This window comes from Hemiscyllium ocellatum, chromosome 10, assembly GCF_020745735.1.
Source record: "Hemiscyllium ocellatum isolate sHemOce1 chromosome 10, sHemOce1.pat.X.cur, whole genome shotgun sequence".
Classification (NCBI taxonomy): domain Eukaryota; kingdom Metazoa; phylum Chordata; class Chondrichthyes; order Orectolobiformes; family Hemiscylliidae; genus Hemiscyllium; species Hemiscyllium ocellatum.
Window position 1 is genome coordinate 109,840,098 of NC_083410.1, and position 19,103 is coordinate 109,859,200.

A 19,103-nucleotide genomic window follows, 5' to 3' on the forward strand; every position below is an offset into this window, starting at 1 on the left:
TGGTTCAATATACTGCAATTTTCTTAATGCAGAGGTCTTTGTAAAACAAATCTTTTATTCAAATCTTGCTAGTTAAGAACAGGAGTTTTCATATTAACATGCTCTGGTGATATAGCAATTTTAATTTTGGACTCCAATACCTGTTGTTATATGCTTCTGGCTTGTACTATTGATTCTGCTATAATGAATGTTTATTTAAAGTGAATTGGCTACAATGCAGTCGAAGAGTTTAGACCATTATTTGTAGAATGTGAACTTACCTGTATTGGCTATAATGTGATTATAGTCCCATTGGTTTAAATGGTGCTGGTATTATGTGATTTTCTTAACACAGAATCGCACAGGAATGGAACTATTGTTTTCTATCAGAACAGACTGTATGTATTGATGATTTAAAGAGCCTGTCTCCTAATTATCCAAGATGCTGCATATTTTGCTGCTCTGTATCGTTCAATGACTGAGGCAAATACTTACCATTTGTACTTTCCCATCCAGGTTGTAGGAGGCCTAGACATCCACAAAAAGATGGTTGTTGATGTGTGACCTCTTTCAAGGCTCTACCCAACACTTCTGCTTTCTTCTCCATTTCTGAAGATCTGCTCAAGATGTCCAGCAATGCTTTCTGTGTATTTAATGGAAGTATTTTCTCTGTGAAGCCACTTTTTCCAACATGAGCCTCAAGCCAACTAAGTGTTATTGAACTTCAATTCTCTCAATAACCCAGTGTAGCACTTTAAAAAGTCTGAAGGACAGCTGTAAAGGAGCATCTCAGTGTGGTGGAGAAGGGGAAGGGGCTGGATTCTTATTTATTTCATTCTCATCTTTTATAACAAGGAAGTATATCTATTGCTTTGTAAATGTAAAAGTAGTAGTTTGGGCTTTAATAAAACAAAAGGTAGTCTACGAAGTGCCAAGCATAGATTACACAAACCATTTTAAGATACTTCTGTTATAACATTGTTTTTATTTGCTTTCCCATCATATGTATTTCATGTCTGGTAATAAATTTAAAAACTGTTAAAATAGTTTTCATGTGAACAGGGTTTTTTTCACTGTTCTTGTTTTGGTATGTTGACTTTTGAACATTTTTGCTTCTGGTCACAATTATTTACATTTTGTTAATGAATGTTCCATATTTTGGGTTCCTTATTAGGAACTGTCTCTTTAGTTAGTTCCTCTTCGTAACTACTCCAGCATATTGTAGATGCCAAGACTTCCAAGTAAAATGGCAGGATGATTAGTGGCATGTTCTTGTGTATTGTTGTGGTAAGTTGATGAGTAAGACACTTTATCAGAATTCATTATTTTTGAAGTCTCACCAGATTTAAACTACAAATTGACCTTGCAGGGACATGTTTCAGAACAAAATATCCCAATTACACTCAAACCATTTTAAAAAGATGCAGTTCTGTTCATTTCAGTATTTGGACAGGAAATGTAATAATCTGCATCTGTTAACGTGGTCTTTTGTTCAGGAGAAAACTTTACATTCAAAGTTAGTTATACCTCCTGGTTATCATCTTGTCACGTGTGAAGTTGTAATTTTTTAAGGAAGAATTATTTCAAAAACTTTGTTTGATTGCAGTTTGTTCAAGTGCAATACAATGCACTGTATTTAGAGTTCCTTTCCCCTCTGCTTTCTAGGATAGGTTATTAAGGAAAAAAAATTTACACCAAGAATACTTTCTATAATTGATGTAATCCAGTCTCTTCATTTTAAGATCTGTCATGGGGAAAAGGGAGCAATCAAAACTGCTTTGTGCTAAGATCAAATCATTCATGTAGCTCTCTCCCATTGCTGTTCCTTCAGCTAAGTGCTGCACACTGGTGGGCTCTGACTTTGTGTGAGAGATCCAGGTGCTTGGTGTCCTTGCATGATTAACTTTTGCATGTAGATTGAAATATTCCTCGTTTACATAAATTGCAATGTTCATATAAAAGTTGCCAAATGTTGGTAAATGTTGAAGAAAAAGAACTCCACTAACTATACTCTTTCTTCCTCTGGATCAGTGCATGGCTCATAACCACAGCCAGTTCTATCTGCTCCACTGTCAATTGCCATGTGCTCTGTTTCAAGGGGAATCTAGTCTTCTGTGAATTTACTTGTACATAAGTATTTGTTAGTCATGGAGGGAATGCTGTTTCCCACTGCTTGTGCATAAGTTGACTGCAGTCCAACGTAGAGCACACATCTTTTTCCTTATGTGGGAATGTTTTTAGTTTGTGTAGGGGGAGAAAAGACAGTTAATGTTGAATGTTGAGTTTTCTTCTCTGCATGTTGCATCATATGCTGTGGGATTATTGGAACTGTAAGTACATTGAAAATAAAATATTTGAACCTTCTTTGTCTGATTAGCTTACTTTTGAGGGAGAGCAGTTCTGTTAAAATGATTAATATTGAGTCTGGTATGACTTAGATCAGTTCTGCCAAAGAATTAGTCATAATGTCAAGTCTACTCTTACACTGACTTGCTGAGTTTCTCAACATTTACTGGGAATCTAAAGGATACCTGTTGATCTTTCACTGGAAACCTTGAACTTTGTCCATTCTTAACTTGAACCAAGCCTTGTAGAGTGAGGTCTTAATGCCACAAGATGACTTTGCTCAGGCATAAAGCACTAGTACATATTTCTGAAATTGCATCTTTTGTTTTTGTCAAGACCAGTTTCAAATCACACTTATGAAAGTGCTTAGAAAATAACGGCTTAATTACCTACAAAAAATCATGGTAACATAACAAGCTGTGCAAAGTAGAACAGTTTATTTCTGTTCAATCCTAATTTGTAAATGCCAGTACACAAAGGGAAAATATTCCGTAAAATAAATAGGTATTAGAGAAAAATACTCCCAAACCAGTTCCTGAAATTTGTTGTGCATTGAGATCACTGCGCACACATTGCATAATTAGAAACGTTCTGCTGCTCTGTTTGCCACTGCTCGGATATTGCCATAAACTTTAGATGGAGGGCTTCCTGTAATTAAAAATAAGATTAGATTAAATCAGACAGGATTGAATATAAAATCTGTCATTGTAACTAAGTGTTGGCATTCACATTAAGTAAAGATGTTTTACCGAAGTGAACCTGAACCTAACTGCTTGGTATGAGTTAAAAGCAAGACCTAAAAGATAACAACACTTAAAGGCCCATGCTCAGCTGAAAAAAGTGTTATATTTAAGAACTAGGGAGGATGAGAAAGCAAGGCAAAAAAAATGTTCTAAGGAAATAACTCCGGCAGGTATTACTCAGTTGCTGAGCTATACACCATGGAAACAGATCCAACTTGTCCATGCCATAAAGATATCCTAACCCAATCTAATCCCACCTGCTAGCACCTGGCCCACATCCCTCAACCCTTCCTATTTATATACCCATCCAAATGTCTTAAATATTGCAATTGTACCAGCCTATCCCACCCTCTGCATGAAAAAGTTGCCTCTTAGATTTAGGGGGAGGGGAAAAGATGAGACCTATGCCAGCTAGTTCTGGACTCCCCCACCCCAGGGAAAAGACTTTGTTTATTTATCCTATCCATACCCTTCATTATTTTGTAAACCTGAGGTCACCTGTTCAGCCTCTCCCTGTAGCTCCATTCCTCCAACCCTGGCAACATCCTTGCAAATCTTTTCTGAACCCTTTCAAGTTTCACAACATCCTTCCACTAGGAAGGAGACCAGAATTGCATGCAATATTCCAACAGTGGTCTAACCAATGTCCTATACAGCTGCACCATGACTCCTGTACTCTGACCATTAAAGGAAAACATGTCACCTTCACTTTCAAGGTCTTTCTTCAGCAACACTGCCTTGGACCTTTTTAAGTATGAATCCTGCTAAGATTTGCTTTCCCAAAATGCAGCACCTCATTTGCCATATCAGCCCATTGGCCCATCTGATCAAGATCCCATTGTAATTGGAGGTAACCTTCTTTGCTGTCATCTGCAAATTTACTAACTATACCTCTTATGCACATTTATATAGTGAAAACTAGTGGACCCAGCACCAATCCTTTTAGCATTCCACTGGTCACAGGCCTCCAGTCTGAAAAACAACCCTCCACCACCCTCTGTCTTCTACCTTTGAGCCAGTTCTGTAACCAAATGGCTCTTCTCCATATTCCATGAGATCTAACCTTGCTAACCAGTCTCCCATGGGGAACTTTGTCAAACACCTTACTGAAGTCCATATAGATCACATCAATTTTTTTTTTGAAGTAACAAGTTTGTGAGACTTGTGATTTCCCACACACAAAGCCATGTTGACTATCCCTAAATCAGTCCTTGCCTTTCCAAATACATGTACATCCTGTCCCTCAGGATTCCCTCCAACATCAGGCTCACCAGTCTGTAGTTCCCTGGCTAGTCCTTACCACCTTTCCTAAACAGTGGCACCACATTAGTCAACCTCCAGTCTTCTGGCATCTCACCTATGACTATTGATGAGTCATACTGGATAAACTCCATGTATAGTCTTACTGGAATAAGGCTAGGCAGCAAAGGAGTTGCTAATATGAATTTGGTTTCCCAGCAAAAAGCTATTCTGCTTTTACTGATAACTTTGCTCAGAATATTCAGGTTTTCATTCTTATATAAGTGCAGAAATTAGGCCATATACCCATCAAGTCTGCTGTGCCATTCACTCGTGGCTGATTTGTTTCTCTACTCCATTCTCCCACTTTTTCCTTGAGTATCTATCTGTCTTAAATATACACTCAATGACCTGGCCTCCATAGCCTTGACAACTGGGAACACTTATTCACCCTACAAATGAACTTTTTTTCTAAAGATATTAGAGGCTTTGAGAAACTAGTGTATTCCAGTTATGGCCCAGTAGTCAACTTGATCAAAGCAAAACACAAAGACAGACACTTTAGAATTTGATAGTGCACCAGGAAATAAATTTTTTTTTCAAATTGTTTAAAAAGTAACATCCTGTTCAGCAGTAAAGGGAATTCCATGCATTCGACGCTCATTTCCAAATGCTTGCAGATTAAGATCACTACCATACCTAGGATAAGGTTGCAGATTGCTGTCCGAGCCATCTTAATATTCTGAAAAGAACCAAGGATGTGGACTTTCCTATTAAAACAATAATTCACACAACACATCATACTTCTTGGAAGTCAGAAAATGTTCAACTCAACATATTAGTCTCCAGCTATATCTAGCATTCTACTTTTTTAAAAAAAAAGTGAATGAGGGTTGCTAATAAGAACAAAAAGCATGTAGTATATTTCAAACCACTGTCTCACGTAAGAAGTCTTCAGATAAAAATGGAATATTCTTGAAGGACCAGAGAAAAACAAACTGTTGGATCGCACTTCCAAGAAACCAGCATTGAAATATATTGTCTATTCTTCAGTGACATATTTACACTTCCTTATAGTCTGTAGCATTACTGTATTGTAGTATCAAATGCAATACTTCAGTCCTTATTCTTGCATATCCAAATTGGATGTGGTGTACATTTTTAAAAAGGATGTTTCATAGCACAGTACAAGCCCTTGATTATTGTTCCAATTTTGTATCCTACTCTAAGATCAAACTAACCTATATACCTTTCATTTTACTATCATTTATGTGCCTGTACAGCTGCAGCATAACCTCACGGCTCTGAAACTCAACTCCCTGCTAATGAAAGCCAAAGTACCATATGCCTTCTTAACATCCCTATCAACTTGGGTGGCAACCTTGAGGGATCTATCGATATGGACTCCAAGATCCATCTATTCCTCCATACTGCCAAGAATCTTGCCTTTAACTCTATTCAAATTTGACCTTCCAAAATGAATCACTTCACACCTTTCCAGGTTGAACTCCATCTGCCACTTATCAGTCCAGTTTTGCATCCTACAACAGTCCTCCACGACTCCACCAACTTTCATGTCATCAGCAAACTTACTAACCCATCCAAATCATTTATAAAAATCACAAAGAGCAGAGATCCCGGAACAGAATCCTGTGGAACACCACTGGTCACAGAGCTCCAGGCTGAATACTTTCCATCTACTACCTCCCTGTCTGTGGGCCAGCCAATTCTGTATTCAGACAGCCAAATTTTCCTGTCAAAGATCATCGCCAAAGGCGCAGCAATCTCTTCCCTCACCTCCTGTAGTAACCTTGGGCATGTCCCTTCTTTTGCTTGTGAAAATAGTGGAATTTGCACAATTGGCAAGTTGAAGACTAGTTTTGATTAGCTTCCAACATCACAATGCTAACATTCTTATATTTCAACCAGTGTGCTACTATGGATTTCTTAACTTGGCCAAGGTACAACAGAAATCCACAGGAAGATTAGATGCTCTCCAACAAAATTGAAATACTTGTAATTGCTTATTATGCATTTTCCAGAGGTGATTCATCACAATCCAAAATGCAGGATTGTCTCCTAGCTAAGACAAAACACGTTACATCATCACTTGATTTCAGCAGTAAGAACATTTGAAGGAAATGGTACAGCAAACCTGGTTTTAACTGGCACCCTCAATAAACCAGCAAAAATTATACACCTGAAATACCAAATGTTTACTGTAGTATTGCAACCTCTGCAATGTCTGAGTAGTCAATTGAAGGCTCTGCCGGCACAGATGCATTATCTAAGTGATTTATGTTGCAAATAAAGCCCAACAGCGATGTGTCTACCCTGCATTAGGTTTCTATTAGTGTGTTTTTACATCAAATATGAGGACTTGATCAATTGGTCACATAGGTGCTGGTTAATAAAACGTTTATTGTACTTGATGTTTTAGCTTTTAATGCTAATTCCACACAGAGAAAATTAAAAAGCAAGATGATTGTATACTTACGAGTCAGCAAGAACTATTCTTGTTCTTGTTACATTCTCTATTGTAAATTTAGTTTTTCCTCCTTTGCCAGCTATTCGTCCTATCGCCCTGGAAAGGTGGTCACCTTTTAATGGTTTCACTGGAGGAAGAAATCAAGTCTGAATTGTTGTCTCTATTTATACTTTCAAACTTAATGCATCACCAGATAAAAAGTTTAGATGTTGAGAATTGATTATTCCTATTTGAAAGTGAGTTAGGCTTCCCAAGATTTCCCCCAACTGTCATAAAACAAATTCCATCTTCCATTGGTAGTATTGCTTGTTGAGCTGAACTGCTACTAAAACACATCTCTATACATTTGTCACTTCCAGATTTGAGTGACCCTAGTCTGCTGTCCTCTGTACACTTCAAATTATCTAAAAATCATTCATTTAAAAACCAAACTTTTCCCATCAATTTTAATTTAAAAGATGTTCCTCATTTTCATGACTATGCAATACAGCCTCGCAAAGCTCTTTCAGCCTTACAATTGGCTCCTTGCATCCCCCAGTACATCCAAAAAAACTGCATTCCTTCAAAATAGCCTCCAGCGCCAACAATTCTTCACCCAATTGCAACTTTGAGCATCAAATCAATCGCCTCCCACCACATACTTCTCCACATCTTTCATTATTTTAAGGTCTTTCCTAAACCCACTTCTAGCCCTCCAAAATTTCTTTGTAAGTCAATTTATGACTATTTATACCCTTGAACCTTTTGGGATGTTAATATAAATATATAATGGAGTTCCAGCAATGCCTGACAGAACAAAGTTAACAAGCTATAACTTTATCACAGTCAAAATCAATTTTGATATCGATGAAACAACAGCCATAATAAACTCACCATCTGTAATGTCAAATGTTTCTAGGAATAGGTCATCCAACCGAATTAATGCTAAGGCATCCTATATAAATAGATAAAATAAATGAATTTTATGCATTACAAGTTTAAAAATTAAAAAATGCGTTGCTAAAGAATGAATTTCCTGACTAAGATGCTAAATCAAGATTCTATTTGCCTATTCCACTTGTACAAGATTCAATGGCTCTGTTTAGATTAGATTACTTACAGTGTGGAAACAGGCCCTTCGGCCCAACAAGTCCACACCGACCCGCCGAAGCGCAACCCACCCATACCCCTACCCCTACATTTACCCCTTACCTAACACTATGGGCAATTTAGCATGGCCAATTCACCTGACCCACACATCTTTGGACTGTGGGAGGAAACCGGAGCACCCGGAGGAAACCCACGCAGACACGGGGAGAACGTGCAAACTCCACACAGTCAGTCGCCTGAGGTGGGAATTGAACCCAGGTCCCTGGCGCTGTGAGGCAGCAGTGCTAACCACTGTGCCACCGTGCCACCCGTAGTGTTCTAGTACACTATAGATTTGTGTCTTCATTCTTTCATGGGATCTGAGTATCACTGGCTAGGCCTGTAGTTACTGCCCATTTATGATGGTCTTTCAACAGTGTGGTTAACTCTTAACTACTTTGTTGTGGATCTGAGTGACATTATCTCTACTGCTACTGAAACCCACCTCCACAGTTATATCACTTGCAGGCTTGGAGTGACCAGTATCATTAATAAACCAGATAGATTGTTGCAACAACTGATGGCAATAGTCAATGTCACCATTAGCAAGAGTAGTTTCATATTCTTAATTAACTGAATTTAAACTCCCCCCACTGCTGTGGTAGGATCTGAACATATCGCATTCCCTTGTGCTAGTCAACTGGCATTGCCAGTTTGCCACCATCTCCCCCCAAGATGGAATAAACATGAAACCTTGTTTTGCATTCTGCTAGACAAAGAATGCATTAAGTAAAAAATGAGGTCTGCAGATGCTGGAGATCACAGCTGAAAATGTGTTGCTGGTCAAAGCACAGCAGGCCAGGCAGCATCTCAGGAATAGGGAATTCAACGTTTCGAGCATAAGCCCTTCATCAGGAATGCATTAAACCATTTCCTGTTAAGAGTTCAATTTTGTGGATAAATGTCAAACTGCACCATTAGAACTTTTAGTTTCACAAAAAATCCTGAATTATATCTTTATAAGGCTTTCCTTAAGTTTAGATGTCTAGACCTTCACAATTCTTAACTGTTCCCTTCTGCTTCTCATTGCAGATGCAGATCAATTACTAATATGACACCTCGTGTTACAGAATTCCTAGTGTGGAAACAGGCCACTTGGCCCAACAAGTCCACACTAATGCTCTGAAGAGTAACCCACCCAGACCTATTCCCCTACCCTATTACTCTATGTTTCCCCTGACTAATGCACCTAACCCACACACTTTTAGCATGGCCAGTCCACCTAACCTGCACATCTTTGGACTGTGGGAAGAAACCGCAGCACCCAGGGGAAACCCACACAGACATGGAGAGAATGCACAGACATCACCCACAGCTGGAATCAAACCCGGGTCCCTGACTCTGAGGCAGCAGTGCTAACCACTAAGCCACTGTGCCACCCCCATGTCAATGTGATTGATCATTATAGAATTTCAACAAACCTCGGTACTTTAAAGGATAAGTAAACTATAATGGCACGAAGGCCAAATACAGGGCAACCTTAATTGTCTGAACACCACGGGCGAGGAGTATTTCGTTCAGATAACTGATCAATGCAAGGTTTGGATAAGTTCGATAAAATTAGTTCTGGTGGGATGTCGATGGTACTGACTATTTATGCTTTGAGGACAGTTAAGAGTCAACCACACTGCTGTGGTTCATATTTATACATACCCTCCTTAAGAGGCATTAGTAAACGAGGAACTTTTTAATGACACTCAACAGTGGTTACATGGGAGCCATTAGCTTCTTAAGCCAGATAGTGACGTTTAAATTCAGTAACAATCTACCATAGTCAGACTTAAATGCATACCCTCAGAACTCAACTGCTGGGGTTCTGGATTACGAGTCCAGTGGTAACACCATGAGACCATCGCTTCTTCTGACTGAAGAACATTCAACCTCTATTCTAACCAAGTACTGTTTTAAAACATTGGTATTTACTGGTAATTGAAGAGGATTACATGTTACTTCACCGCAAGATATTTAGCATTAACCACCCTCAGTGCATTAACTCACCTCCACTTGGAATCCAAGAACAAAAGCCTTTACAAAGTCTGCAGCCTTCGTCAACGCACCTATATCTTGTGTCTCTTTACAAGTCTGGCAAAGAATTGCACAAATACTTTAACAGAACAGCTATGGATGTCAAGCACTCAGGTTCGCTAGTATCTTAATGAACAATATCAAAACAAGCACAGATCAAAGATTACAAAACAGCAGAAAATGATAAATAGTAGATCAGAGAAAATTTGTGGAGCGAAAGAATGTGACATTTCTGCCAGAATCTGCACAGGCATACAGTCCATTCTTCTCCAAAGATGATGCAAGATTTACTGAGCATGCTTTTAATTTAATGTTCCCAGCATTTGTCATGTGATGCTTTTGTAAAGGTTATGACATCATCTGTTCAAAAGTTATCATGTACCATTGACCAAAACCAAACCAAACCAGACTTGAATGTATGACACACTACCACCTGGAATCAGCCCAGGCGGCTGGATCCATAGTGAAACTGATTAAACCACATGAGGAGACAGACTAGGTCTCTGCTCAATTCAAAGCAGCTGTAATACAATTTCCCTTAACAGCATAAGAAAGAAGAGCAGGAGTGACCATCAGTCCCTCGGGACTGCTCCACCATTCAATAGGTAGATGGTTGATCTGACATTCTTCACGGCCACTTTCCGGTATTTTCCACATAACCTTTGGTTCCCCAAATGACCAAGAATCTATTTGAGTTGGATGGAAGCTTGCTCGCTGAGCTGGAAGGTGTGTTTTCTGACATTTTGTCACCATACGAGGTCACATCAGTGAGCCTTCAGTGAAGTGCTAGTGGATATCCTGCTTTTGATTTGTGTTTAGGTTTCTTTGGGTGGTTGATCTCATTTCTAGCCTTTTTCTCAGAGGAAGGCAGATGGGGTCAAAATCAATGTTTGTTGAGTGCTGGTTGGAATGCCATGCTTCAATGAAATCTTGTGTGTGTTTGGTTTGTCCTAGGATGGATGTGTTGTCTCAATCAAAGTATGGATTTGGACCCGAACTACCTTGCTCTGAGAAAAAAGGACCAGAAATGACATCACCCGCCCAAAGAAAATCAAAACACAAATAGAAAGCAGAACATAGCACTGACGCGTTACCTTATATGACAAAACATTGGAAAACAAACTTTCCAGCTCAGTGAGCAAACTTACATCCAGAACCTCAACCTGAGCTACAAATCTTCCCAAAAATCGCTAATCTATCACAACCTTAAACATAAATAAGGACTCAGCCCCCACAGTTCTGTGACAAGGAGTTCCAAGGACTCAAATCTCAAGAAATTCTTCCTTATCAAACACTAAGCCCTCTGGTCCTAAAAGTGAGTCAGTTATACTGCAAAGGACAGGAGTGCATTTATAAATAATTTACATTAGAAATCCTTTAACATTAAGAATTAGATTCTGGTCTTAAAACCAAGGTGAGTGGTTTGGTTCTAGAATACATTGCTCAGATGTGACAGAAATTAATTTAACTGTGACTTTCAAAACAGCACAGGATAATTACTTTAAGTAATATGGACGGCTACCGGGAAAAAGCTGAGGTGCGCTGCTCTTAGATGTGCTGTTAAGATGAGCCAAATGGTCTGTTTCAGTGAATCCATTCTGTTATAGAAAAACTATCTATGCAAAACCAGGTTTATAGAAAGGAAATGGATCCATTCTAGCCCCTGCCCTGAACAAAACACCTAAATCAGGACCTGGTACTGCCCTTCATGTCACTGATACAAAAGGAAATAAAATGTAAGTACAGTTCCCAGTATAATTACCTTGATTTCAACATTTCTGGTTTTCAGGTTAAATCTCACTTGGAGCTGCAAGTGTTCAACAATTGGGGTGAAGATTTTCAACCAGTTTTCTTTCAAAGGTGTATATCTGTGTGCAGGTACAGCAACTTTGCGAATTTCATCCTTGCCATCCTAAAAGAAAAATGGATATCACTCAGGGTGTTGGGGGGGGGGGGGGGGAAAAGCACATGTGGAGGGAGAGCAGGTGTGGGGAGCAGTATGTGGGGGCGTCGTGGGGGTGTCAGGGTGTCGTGGTGGGAGGGGTGTGGGGGTGGTGTGGTTGGGTGGGGGGGTGCGGGAAGGGAGATGGTGTGGGATGCAGGAAGGGGGATGCTGTGGGGGGTGCGGGGATGGGGGGGTGGTGGAGGGGTGCGGGGGGGGTGGTGGAGGGGTGCGGGGGGGGTGGTGGAGGGGGTGGGGGTGCGGGGGGGGGTGTGGGGTGGGGGGGTGGGGTGGGGGGGTGGGGTGGGGGGGTGGGGTGGGGGGGTGGGGTGGGGGGGTGGGGGTGTGGGGTGGGGGGTGTGGGGTGGGGGGTGTGGGGTGGGGGTGTGGGGTGGGGGTGTGGGGTGGGGGTGTGGGGTGGGGGTGTGGGGTGGGGGTGTGTGGGGGTGGGGGTGTGGGGTGGGGTGTGGGGGTGTGGGGGTGTGGGGGGGGTGTGGGGGGGGGGTGTGGGGGGGGGTGTGGGTGTGGGGTGTGGGGGGGGGTGTGGGTGTGGGGTGTGGGTGTGGGTGTGGGGGGGGGTGTGGGGTGTGGGGGGGGGTGTGGGTGTGGGGGGGTGTGGGTGTGGGGGGGTGTGGGTGTGGGGGGGTGTGGGTGTGGGGGGGGTGTGGGTGTGGGGTGTGGGTGTGGGGGGGGGGTGTGGGTGTGGGGTGTGGGGGGGGTGGGGGTGTGGGGTGTGGGGGTGTGGGGTGTGGGGTGTGGGGTGTGGGGTGTGGGGTGTGGGGTGTGGGGTGTGGGGTGTGGGTGTGGGGTGTGGGTGTGGGGTGTGGGTGTGGGGTGTGGGTGGGTTGTGTGGGTGGGTGGTGTGGGGGTGGGGTGTGGGTGGGTGTTGTGGGTGGTCTGTGAGGGTGTGTGGTGTGGGTGGGGGGTGTGGGTGTGGGGTGTGGGGTGTGGGGTGTGGGTGTGGGGTGTGGGGTGTGGGTGGGGGTGGGGTGTGGGTGGGGGGGTGGGGTGTGGGTGGGGGTGTGGGGTGTGGGGTGTGGGGTGGGGGGGGGGTGGGGGTGTGGGGTGTGGGGTGTGGGTGTGGGGGGGTGTGGGGTGTGGGGTGTGGGGGGGGGGTGGGGGTGTGGGGTGTGGGGGGGGTGGGGGTGTGGGGTGTGGGGTGTGGGGGTGGGGGGTGTGGGGTGTGGGGTGTGGGGTGTGGGGGGTGTGTGGGGTGTGGGGTGTGGGGTGTGGGTGTGGGGGGGTGTGGGGTGTGGGGTGTGGGGGGGGGTGGGGGTGTGGGGTGTGGGGTGTGGGTGTGGGGTGTGGGGTGTGGGTGTGGGGTGTGGGTGGGTGTGGGTGTGGGGTGTGGGGTGTGGGTGGGGGTGTGGGGTGTGGGGGGGGTGGGGGTGTGGGGTGTGGGGTGTGGGGGGGGTGGGGGTGTGGGGTGTGGGGTGTGGGGGTGGGGGGTGTGGGGTGTGGGGTGTGGGGTGTGGGGGGGGTGGGGGTGTGGGGGGGTGTGGGTGTGGGGTGTGGGTGTGGGGGGGTGTGGGTGTGGGGGTGTGGGTGTGGGGTGTGGGTGTGGGGTGTGGGTGTGGGGTGTGGGGTGTGGGTGTGGGGTGTGGGTGTGGGGTGTGGGTGTGGGGTGTGGGTGTGGGGTGTGGGTGTGGGGTGTGGGTGTGGGGTGTGGGTGTGGGGTGTGGGTGTGGGGTGTGGGTGTGGGGGGGTGTGGGTGTGGGGGTGTGGGTGTGGGGTGTGGGTGTGGGGTGTGGGTGTGGGGTGTGGGGGTGTGGGTGTGGGGTGGGGGTGTGGGGTGTGGGTGGGGGTGTGGGGTGTGGGGGTGTGGGTGTGGGGTGTGGGTGTGTGGGGTGTGGGGGTGTGGGTGTGGGGTGTGGGTGTGGGTGGGGGTGTGGGTGGGGGTGTGGGTGTGGGGTGTGGGTGTGGGGGGGTGTGGGTGTGGGGTGTGGGTGTGGGGGGGGGGTGTGGGTGTGGGTGTGGGTGTGGGTGTGGGTGGGGGTGTGGGGTGTGGGTGTGGGTGTGGGGGGGGTGTGGGTGTGGGGGGTGTGGGGTGTGGGGGGGGGTGATCGAACCACATTCACACTCCCCCCTCCCCCCTCTCACCACCAGCTGGTGTCCGGAGACAGCGGGGAACTGAGGCCTCTTTCTCGGCTCCTCCGCCTCCATACTGCCCGCTCCCGGCTCCATCTTCCTCTTACACTTCCCCCGCCTCTTCGCGACACTGAGGAACTCCGAGTCTTTATCTTTGACTGGGGTTGGGGTTGGGGTTGGGGTTGGGGTTGGGTCTGAGCCCGGCTCCCGACCTGTCTCCATGTCCCGAATCGCCAGCTCAGCCGCCATGACAGCTACTCCTGAAAGACCCCGGCCCAGGGCTGGCCGCACCACTCGCCTGATTCCTCTCCCATTGCCGCGAATAGACCGTATTCAGCGTGACGTCATTGCAGTCAAGGCCCCTCTGGCACGTGCTGTCTGCAACACGTGCACCCTAAAGGCTTCATAATGCCGTAAGAAATAAGAATAGGAATGGACGTTCGGCCCCTCAAGCCTGTACTACTATTCAATTGCATCATGGCACATCCAACATTCCTCACGTCTACTTTCCGCCCTTTCTCCGTAAACTGTGATTCCCCGACTGATGAAGAATCCATCTGTCTCGGCCCTAAATATACACAATGACTCTGCCCCCATATCTCTCTGTGGCAAGGAGTTCCAAAGTCTCACAAGCCTCTGAGTGAAGAAATTTTTCCTCATTTGTCTTAACTTGGCATTTCTTTATTCTGCAGATGACGGGGTTGGGGCGAATTGAGGAGGTGTGGGAAGTAGAATAGTTGAGGGGGAGTGATGGGGCAGGGCAGACGAAGAAACTGGGAAAGATGTTGGGATTGGGAGGTAGATGAGGGAGATGGGGCATAAGAGAGGGGTGGGAGTAGTGCATATGAGGCATGGGGAGCAGATTAGGGAGTTAGAGTGATGAGAGTGGGGTGATGAGGGAGTGATCTGGTCCTGCACTTTCCAGTGAGGAGGAACATCCTCCCAGCATTTACCCTGTCAAGGTCATTACGAATCACATATGTTTCAAGAGACCACCTCCTATTCTTCTAAACTGAATGAGTAGAGTCTCAAGCTATTTTGCATTTGTTCATCAGCAATCTCTCTATTTTGGGTAACATCTTAGCAAAACTTCTCTGAACTTCTTTGAAGCCATTAGTCCAACTATACATCCATCCTTATGCTGCACTATCAATCAGAAAATATAAACACTGATTACCAAATTGGATGATGATTCTCTGTCAGATAAAAAGGCTGTTCATTCAGTCAAATATCACTTCACCTAAATTTCTATGTTTTTATGTCTGTTAAAGAGAAGAAAATAAAATCACAAATAAATCTAATGTAGTGTTTCCATGATTGTTTGATAGTACAGAATTCAAACATTGATCTAAAATAGGCATAAAGTATTTTGATTTGATTTATTGTCACATGTACCTAAGTACAGTGAAAAGCTTTGTTTGCAAGAAGTACAGGCAGATCATAGTAAGCAAGGACATACAGATCATAGGATACTTCAACAGAGTGAGGCATAGAGGTTACTCTGCGCAGGAGGTGTGCGAAGTAAGGTCAACATTAACAAAATCAACATTATTTGAAGATAGAGAGTCCATTCATCAGCCTAATAACAGCAGGGAAGAAGCTGTTCTTGAACCATTTGGTGCACATTTTCTGCTTGATGGAAGAGGTTGTAGAAAACATTACCTGGGTGGAAGGGAACTTTGATAATGTTGGCAGCATTTGTGTGGCAGCGTGAAATATAAACGGAGTCCATGGATGAAAGATTGACTTTTGTGATGGCCTGGGCTGTGCACACAACCTTTTGCAGTTTCTTACAATCCTGGAAGAGCAGTTGCTGTACCAGGCCATTATGTACTCAGACATTCTTGTCTCTATGGTGCATCTGTAAAAGTTGGTGATGGTCCTTGTGGACAAAGCTGAATTTGCTGAGCTGCCTGAGGAAGGAGAGGCCTTCTTGACTATCACATCTATGTGGGAAATTGAGGACAGGTTGTTCAGTAATTGTCACTCCAAGGAACTTGACACTCTCAACCCTCTCAACTGCTGCTCCATTGATGTAGATAGGGGCTTGTTCACCTCCTTTCTTCCTGAAGTCAATGATCAGTTCTTTTATTTTGCAGACATTGAGAGTTGTTGTCATTGCACCATGCCACCAAGCACTGCATTTCCTTCCTGCTGTTTTTGACTCATCATTGTTCGATATCTGTGTTACCATGGTGGTGTCATCAGCAAACTTGGAGATGGCATTCATTTGAAATTTGGCAACATGGTCATGGGTGTAGAGGGAGTACAGTAGGGGCCTGAGAATGCATTCTTGGGGTGCTCCAGTGTTGAGGGTTATTGTGGACGAGGTGTGGTTGTCCATCTTCAGGAAGCTCAGGATCCAGTTGTGGAGGGTGGAGCCAACACCTAGGTATCGGAAATTTGAGATCAGTCCAGAGGGGATAATTGAGTTGAAGGCAGAGCTATAATCAATAAGCAGGAGACTGATGTAGGCGTCTTTGTTGTCTAGATGTTCCGGGGATGAGTGCAGGGCAAGGGAAATGGGATCTGCTGTGGACCTGTTACATCAGTTGGTAATTGTGGGAATCGAGGCTTGAGTTAATGTGGGCCATGACCAGACTCTCAAAGCACTTCATGACTATGAAGCAGTCGTCATTAAGGCATGTTGTGTGTGCTTTCTGAGGTACTGGGGTGATGGTGGTCTTCTTGAAGCAGATGACAGCTTCGACTTGTAGGAGGGAGAGGTTAAAGGTGTCACTGAATACCTCCAACAGCCAGTCCAAACAGGATCTAAGTGCACGGCCGGGGACTCTTCAGGCCTGTCACTTTTACCTTGTACTGATCAGGACTAAAATATCACAACAACAAATTTGGAAAAGGAATGCCAATTTATATGGCATGAACAAAGGGTGTTCATATGTTGGGCCATGGTTGACACAGAGATGCAGCAGAAACTGATAACTGTTAATCCTAGTTACTCAAATAACCACAAATCAGACATGTACATTTGGATTGGTCAGGTTATTGAGAAACACAGAGAGCATTGGCAATTTCTATAACACTTTCTTTCAATGAGAAAGTTGCAAATGAAGGATAGATTATTTTTGTACACTAAGAACAGTGTCCTTTGTGTTAATATATGTTACTTCTGTATTTGCATACACAAATAGAGCAATAGAGTCATAGAGATGTACAGCATGGAAACAGACCCTTCGGTCCAACTCATCCATGCCGACCAGATATTCCAACCCAATCTAGTCCAACCTGACAGCACCAGGCCCATGTCCCACCAAACCCTTCCTATTCATATACCCACCTAAATGCTTCTTAAATGTTGCAATTGTACCAGCCTCCACCACTTCCTCTGGCAGCTCATTCCATACATGTACCATCCTCTATATGAAAACGTTGCCCCTTAGGTCTCTTTATATCTTTCTCCTCTCACCCTAAACCTATGCCCTCTCGTTCTGGACTCCCCCACCCCAGGGAAAATACTTTATCTATTTATCCTATCCATGCCCCTCATGATTTTGTAAACCTCTATAAGGTTACCCCTCAGCCTCCAACGCTCCAGGGAAAATAGCCCCAGCCTATTCAACCTCTCCCAATACCTTAAATCCTCCAACCCTGGCAACATCCTTGAAAATCTTTTCTGAACCCTTTCAAGTTTCACAACATCTTTCAATAGGAAGGAGACCAGAATTGCATGCAATATTCCAACAGTGGCCTAACCAATGTCCTGTACAGCCACAACATGACCTCCCAACTCCTGTACTCAATACTCTGACCAAGAAAGGAAAGCATACCAAACACCTTCTTCACTATCCTATCTACCTGTATCCTGTCTATACCTGACATATGCTTCCTTTTTTTTAACCAAACCCTCAATTTCTTTAGTCATCCAGCATTCCCTATACCTACCAATCTATCCTTTTACCCTAACAGGAATATACTGTCTCTGGACTCTCATTATCTAATTTCTGAAGGCTTCCTATTTTCCAGTCATCACTTTACCTGCGAAATCTGCCCCCAATTAGTTTTTGAAAGTTTTTGCCTAATACTGTCAAAATTGGCCTTGTCCAACTTAGAACTTCAACTTTTAGATCTGGTCTAGCCTTTTCCATCACTATTTAAAAACTACTAGAATTATGGTTGCAGGCCCCAAAGTGCTCCCCCACTGACACCTTAGTCACCTGCCCTGCCTTATTTCCCAAGAGCAGGTCAAGTTTTGCATCTTTTCTAGTAGGTACAACCACATACTGAATCAGAAAATTTTCTTGTACACACTTAACAAATTTTTCTCCATCTAAACCCTTAACCCTATGGCAGTCCCAGTCTATGTTTGGAAAGTTAAAATCCCTTGCTATAACCACCCTATTATTCTTACAGATAACTGAGATCTCCTTACAAATTTGTTTCTCAATTTCTCTCTGGTTATTAGGGGGTCTATAATACTATCCCAATAATGTGATCATTCCATTCTTATTTCTCAGTTCCACCCAAATAACTTCCCTGGATGTATTTCTGGGAATATCCTCCCTCAGCACAGTTGTAATGCTGTCCCTTATCAAAAACGCCACTCCCCCTCCTCTCTTGCCTCCCTTTCTGTCCTTCCATTTGTATCCTGGAACATTAAGCTGCCAGTCCTGTCCATCCCTGAGCCATGTTTCTGTAATTGCTATGATATCCCAGTCCCATGTTCCTAACCATGCCCTGAGTTCATCTGCCTTCCCTTTTAGGCCCCTTGCATTGAAATAAATGCAGTTTAATTTATTAGTCCTACCTTGTCCCTGCCTGCCCTGACTGTTTGACTCGCCTTTGTTCTCAACTGTACCAGTCTCAGATCAATCTCTTTCCTCATTATCTCCCTGGGTCCCACCCCACCACCTTACTAGGTTAAATTCTCCTAATTCTCTCTGCTCTTGCAAATCTCCTTGCCAATATATAAGTTCTCTTCCAATTTAGGTGCAATCCATCCTTCTTGTACCTGTCACTTCTACCCCAAAAGAGATTCCAATGATACAAAGATGTGAGTCCTCCTCCCTTACACCAGCTCCTCAGCTATGCATTCATCTGCTCTATCCTCGTATTCCTGCCCTCAGTAGCTCGTAGCATCAGGAGTAATCCAGATATTACTACTCTT

The 19,103-nt window shown here is 44.1% G+C and overlaps 2 protein-coding genes across 2 annotated transcripts in view; one reads left to right on the top strand and one right to left on the bottom strand.

The window, feature by feature from the left end:
* The window catches only part of LOC132819900 (calcineurin subunit B type 1), an 81,155-nt gene extending 78,813 nt beyond the window's left edge, over nt 1-2,342 (top strand). Inside the window, exon 6 of the mRNA XM_060831857.1 lies at nt 496-2,342. Within this exon, the coding sequence (XP_060687840.1) occupies nt 496-543 (48 nt within the window). The 3' untranslated portion in view covers nt 544-2,342. The remainder of the gene's footprint in view (nt 1-495) is intronic.
* Nucleotides 2,343-2,740: 398 nt separating this feature from the next.
* On the bottom strand, nt 2,741-14,245 carry pno1 (partner of NOB1 homolog). The gene is made up of 7 exons (XM_060831096.1): nt 13,991-14,245; nt 11,711-11,860; nt 9,922-10,005; nt 7,669-7,729; nt 6,805-6,922; nt 5,007-5,077; nt 2,741-2,973 (listed from the first exon to the last, which is right to left on the bottom strand). Exons 1-7 carry the CDS (start codon nt 14,225-14,227, stop codon nt 2,906-2,908), a joined length of 789 nt encoding a protein of 262 aa, XP_060687079.1. The 5' UTR covers nt 14,228-14,245; the 3' UTR covers nt 2,741-2,905.
* Between the last annotated feature and the right edge of the window lie 4,858 nt (nt 14,246-19,103).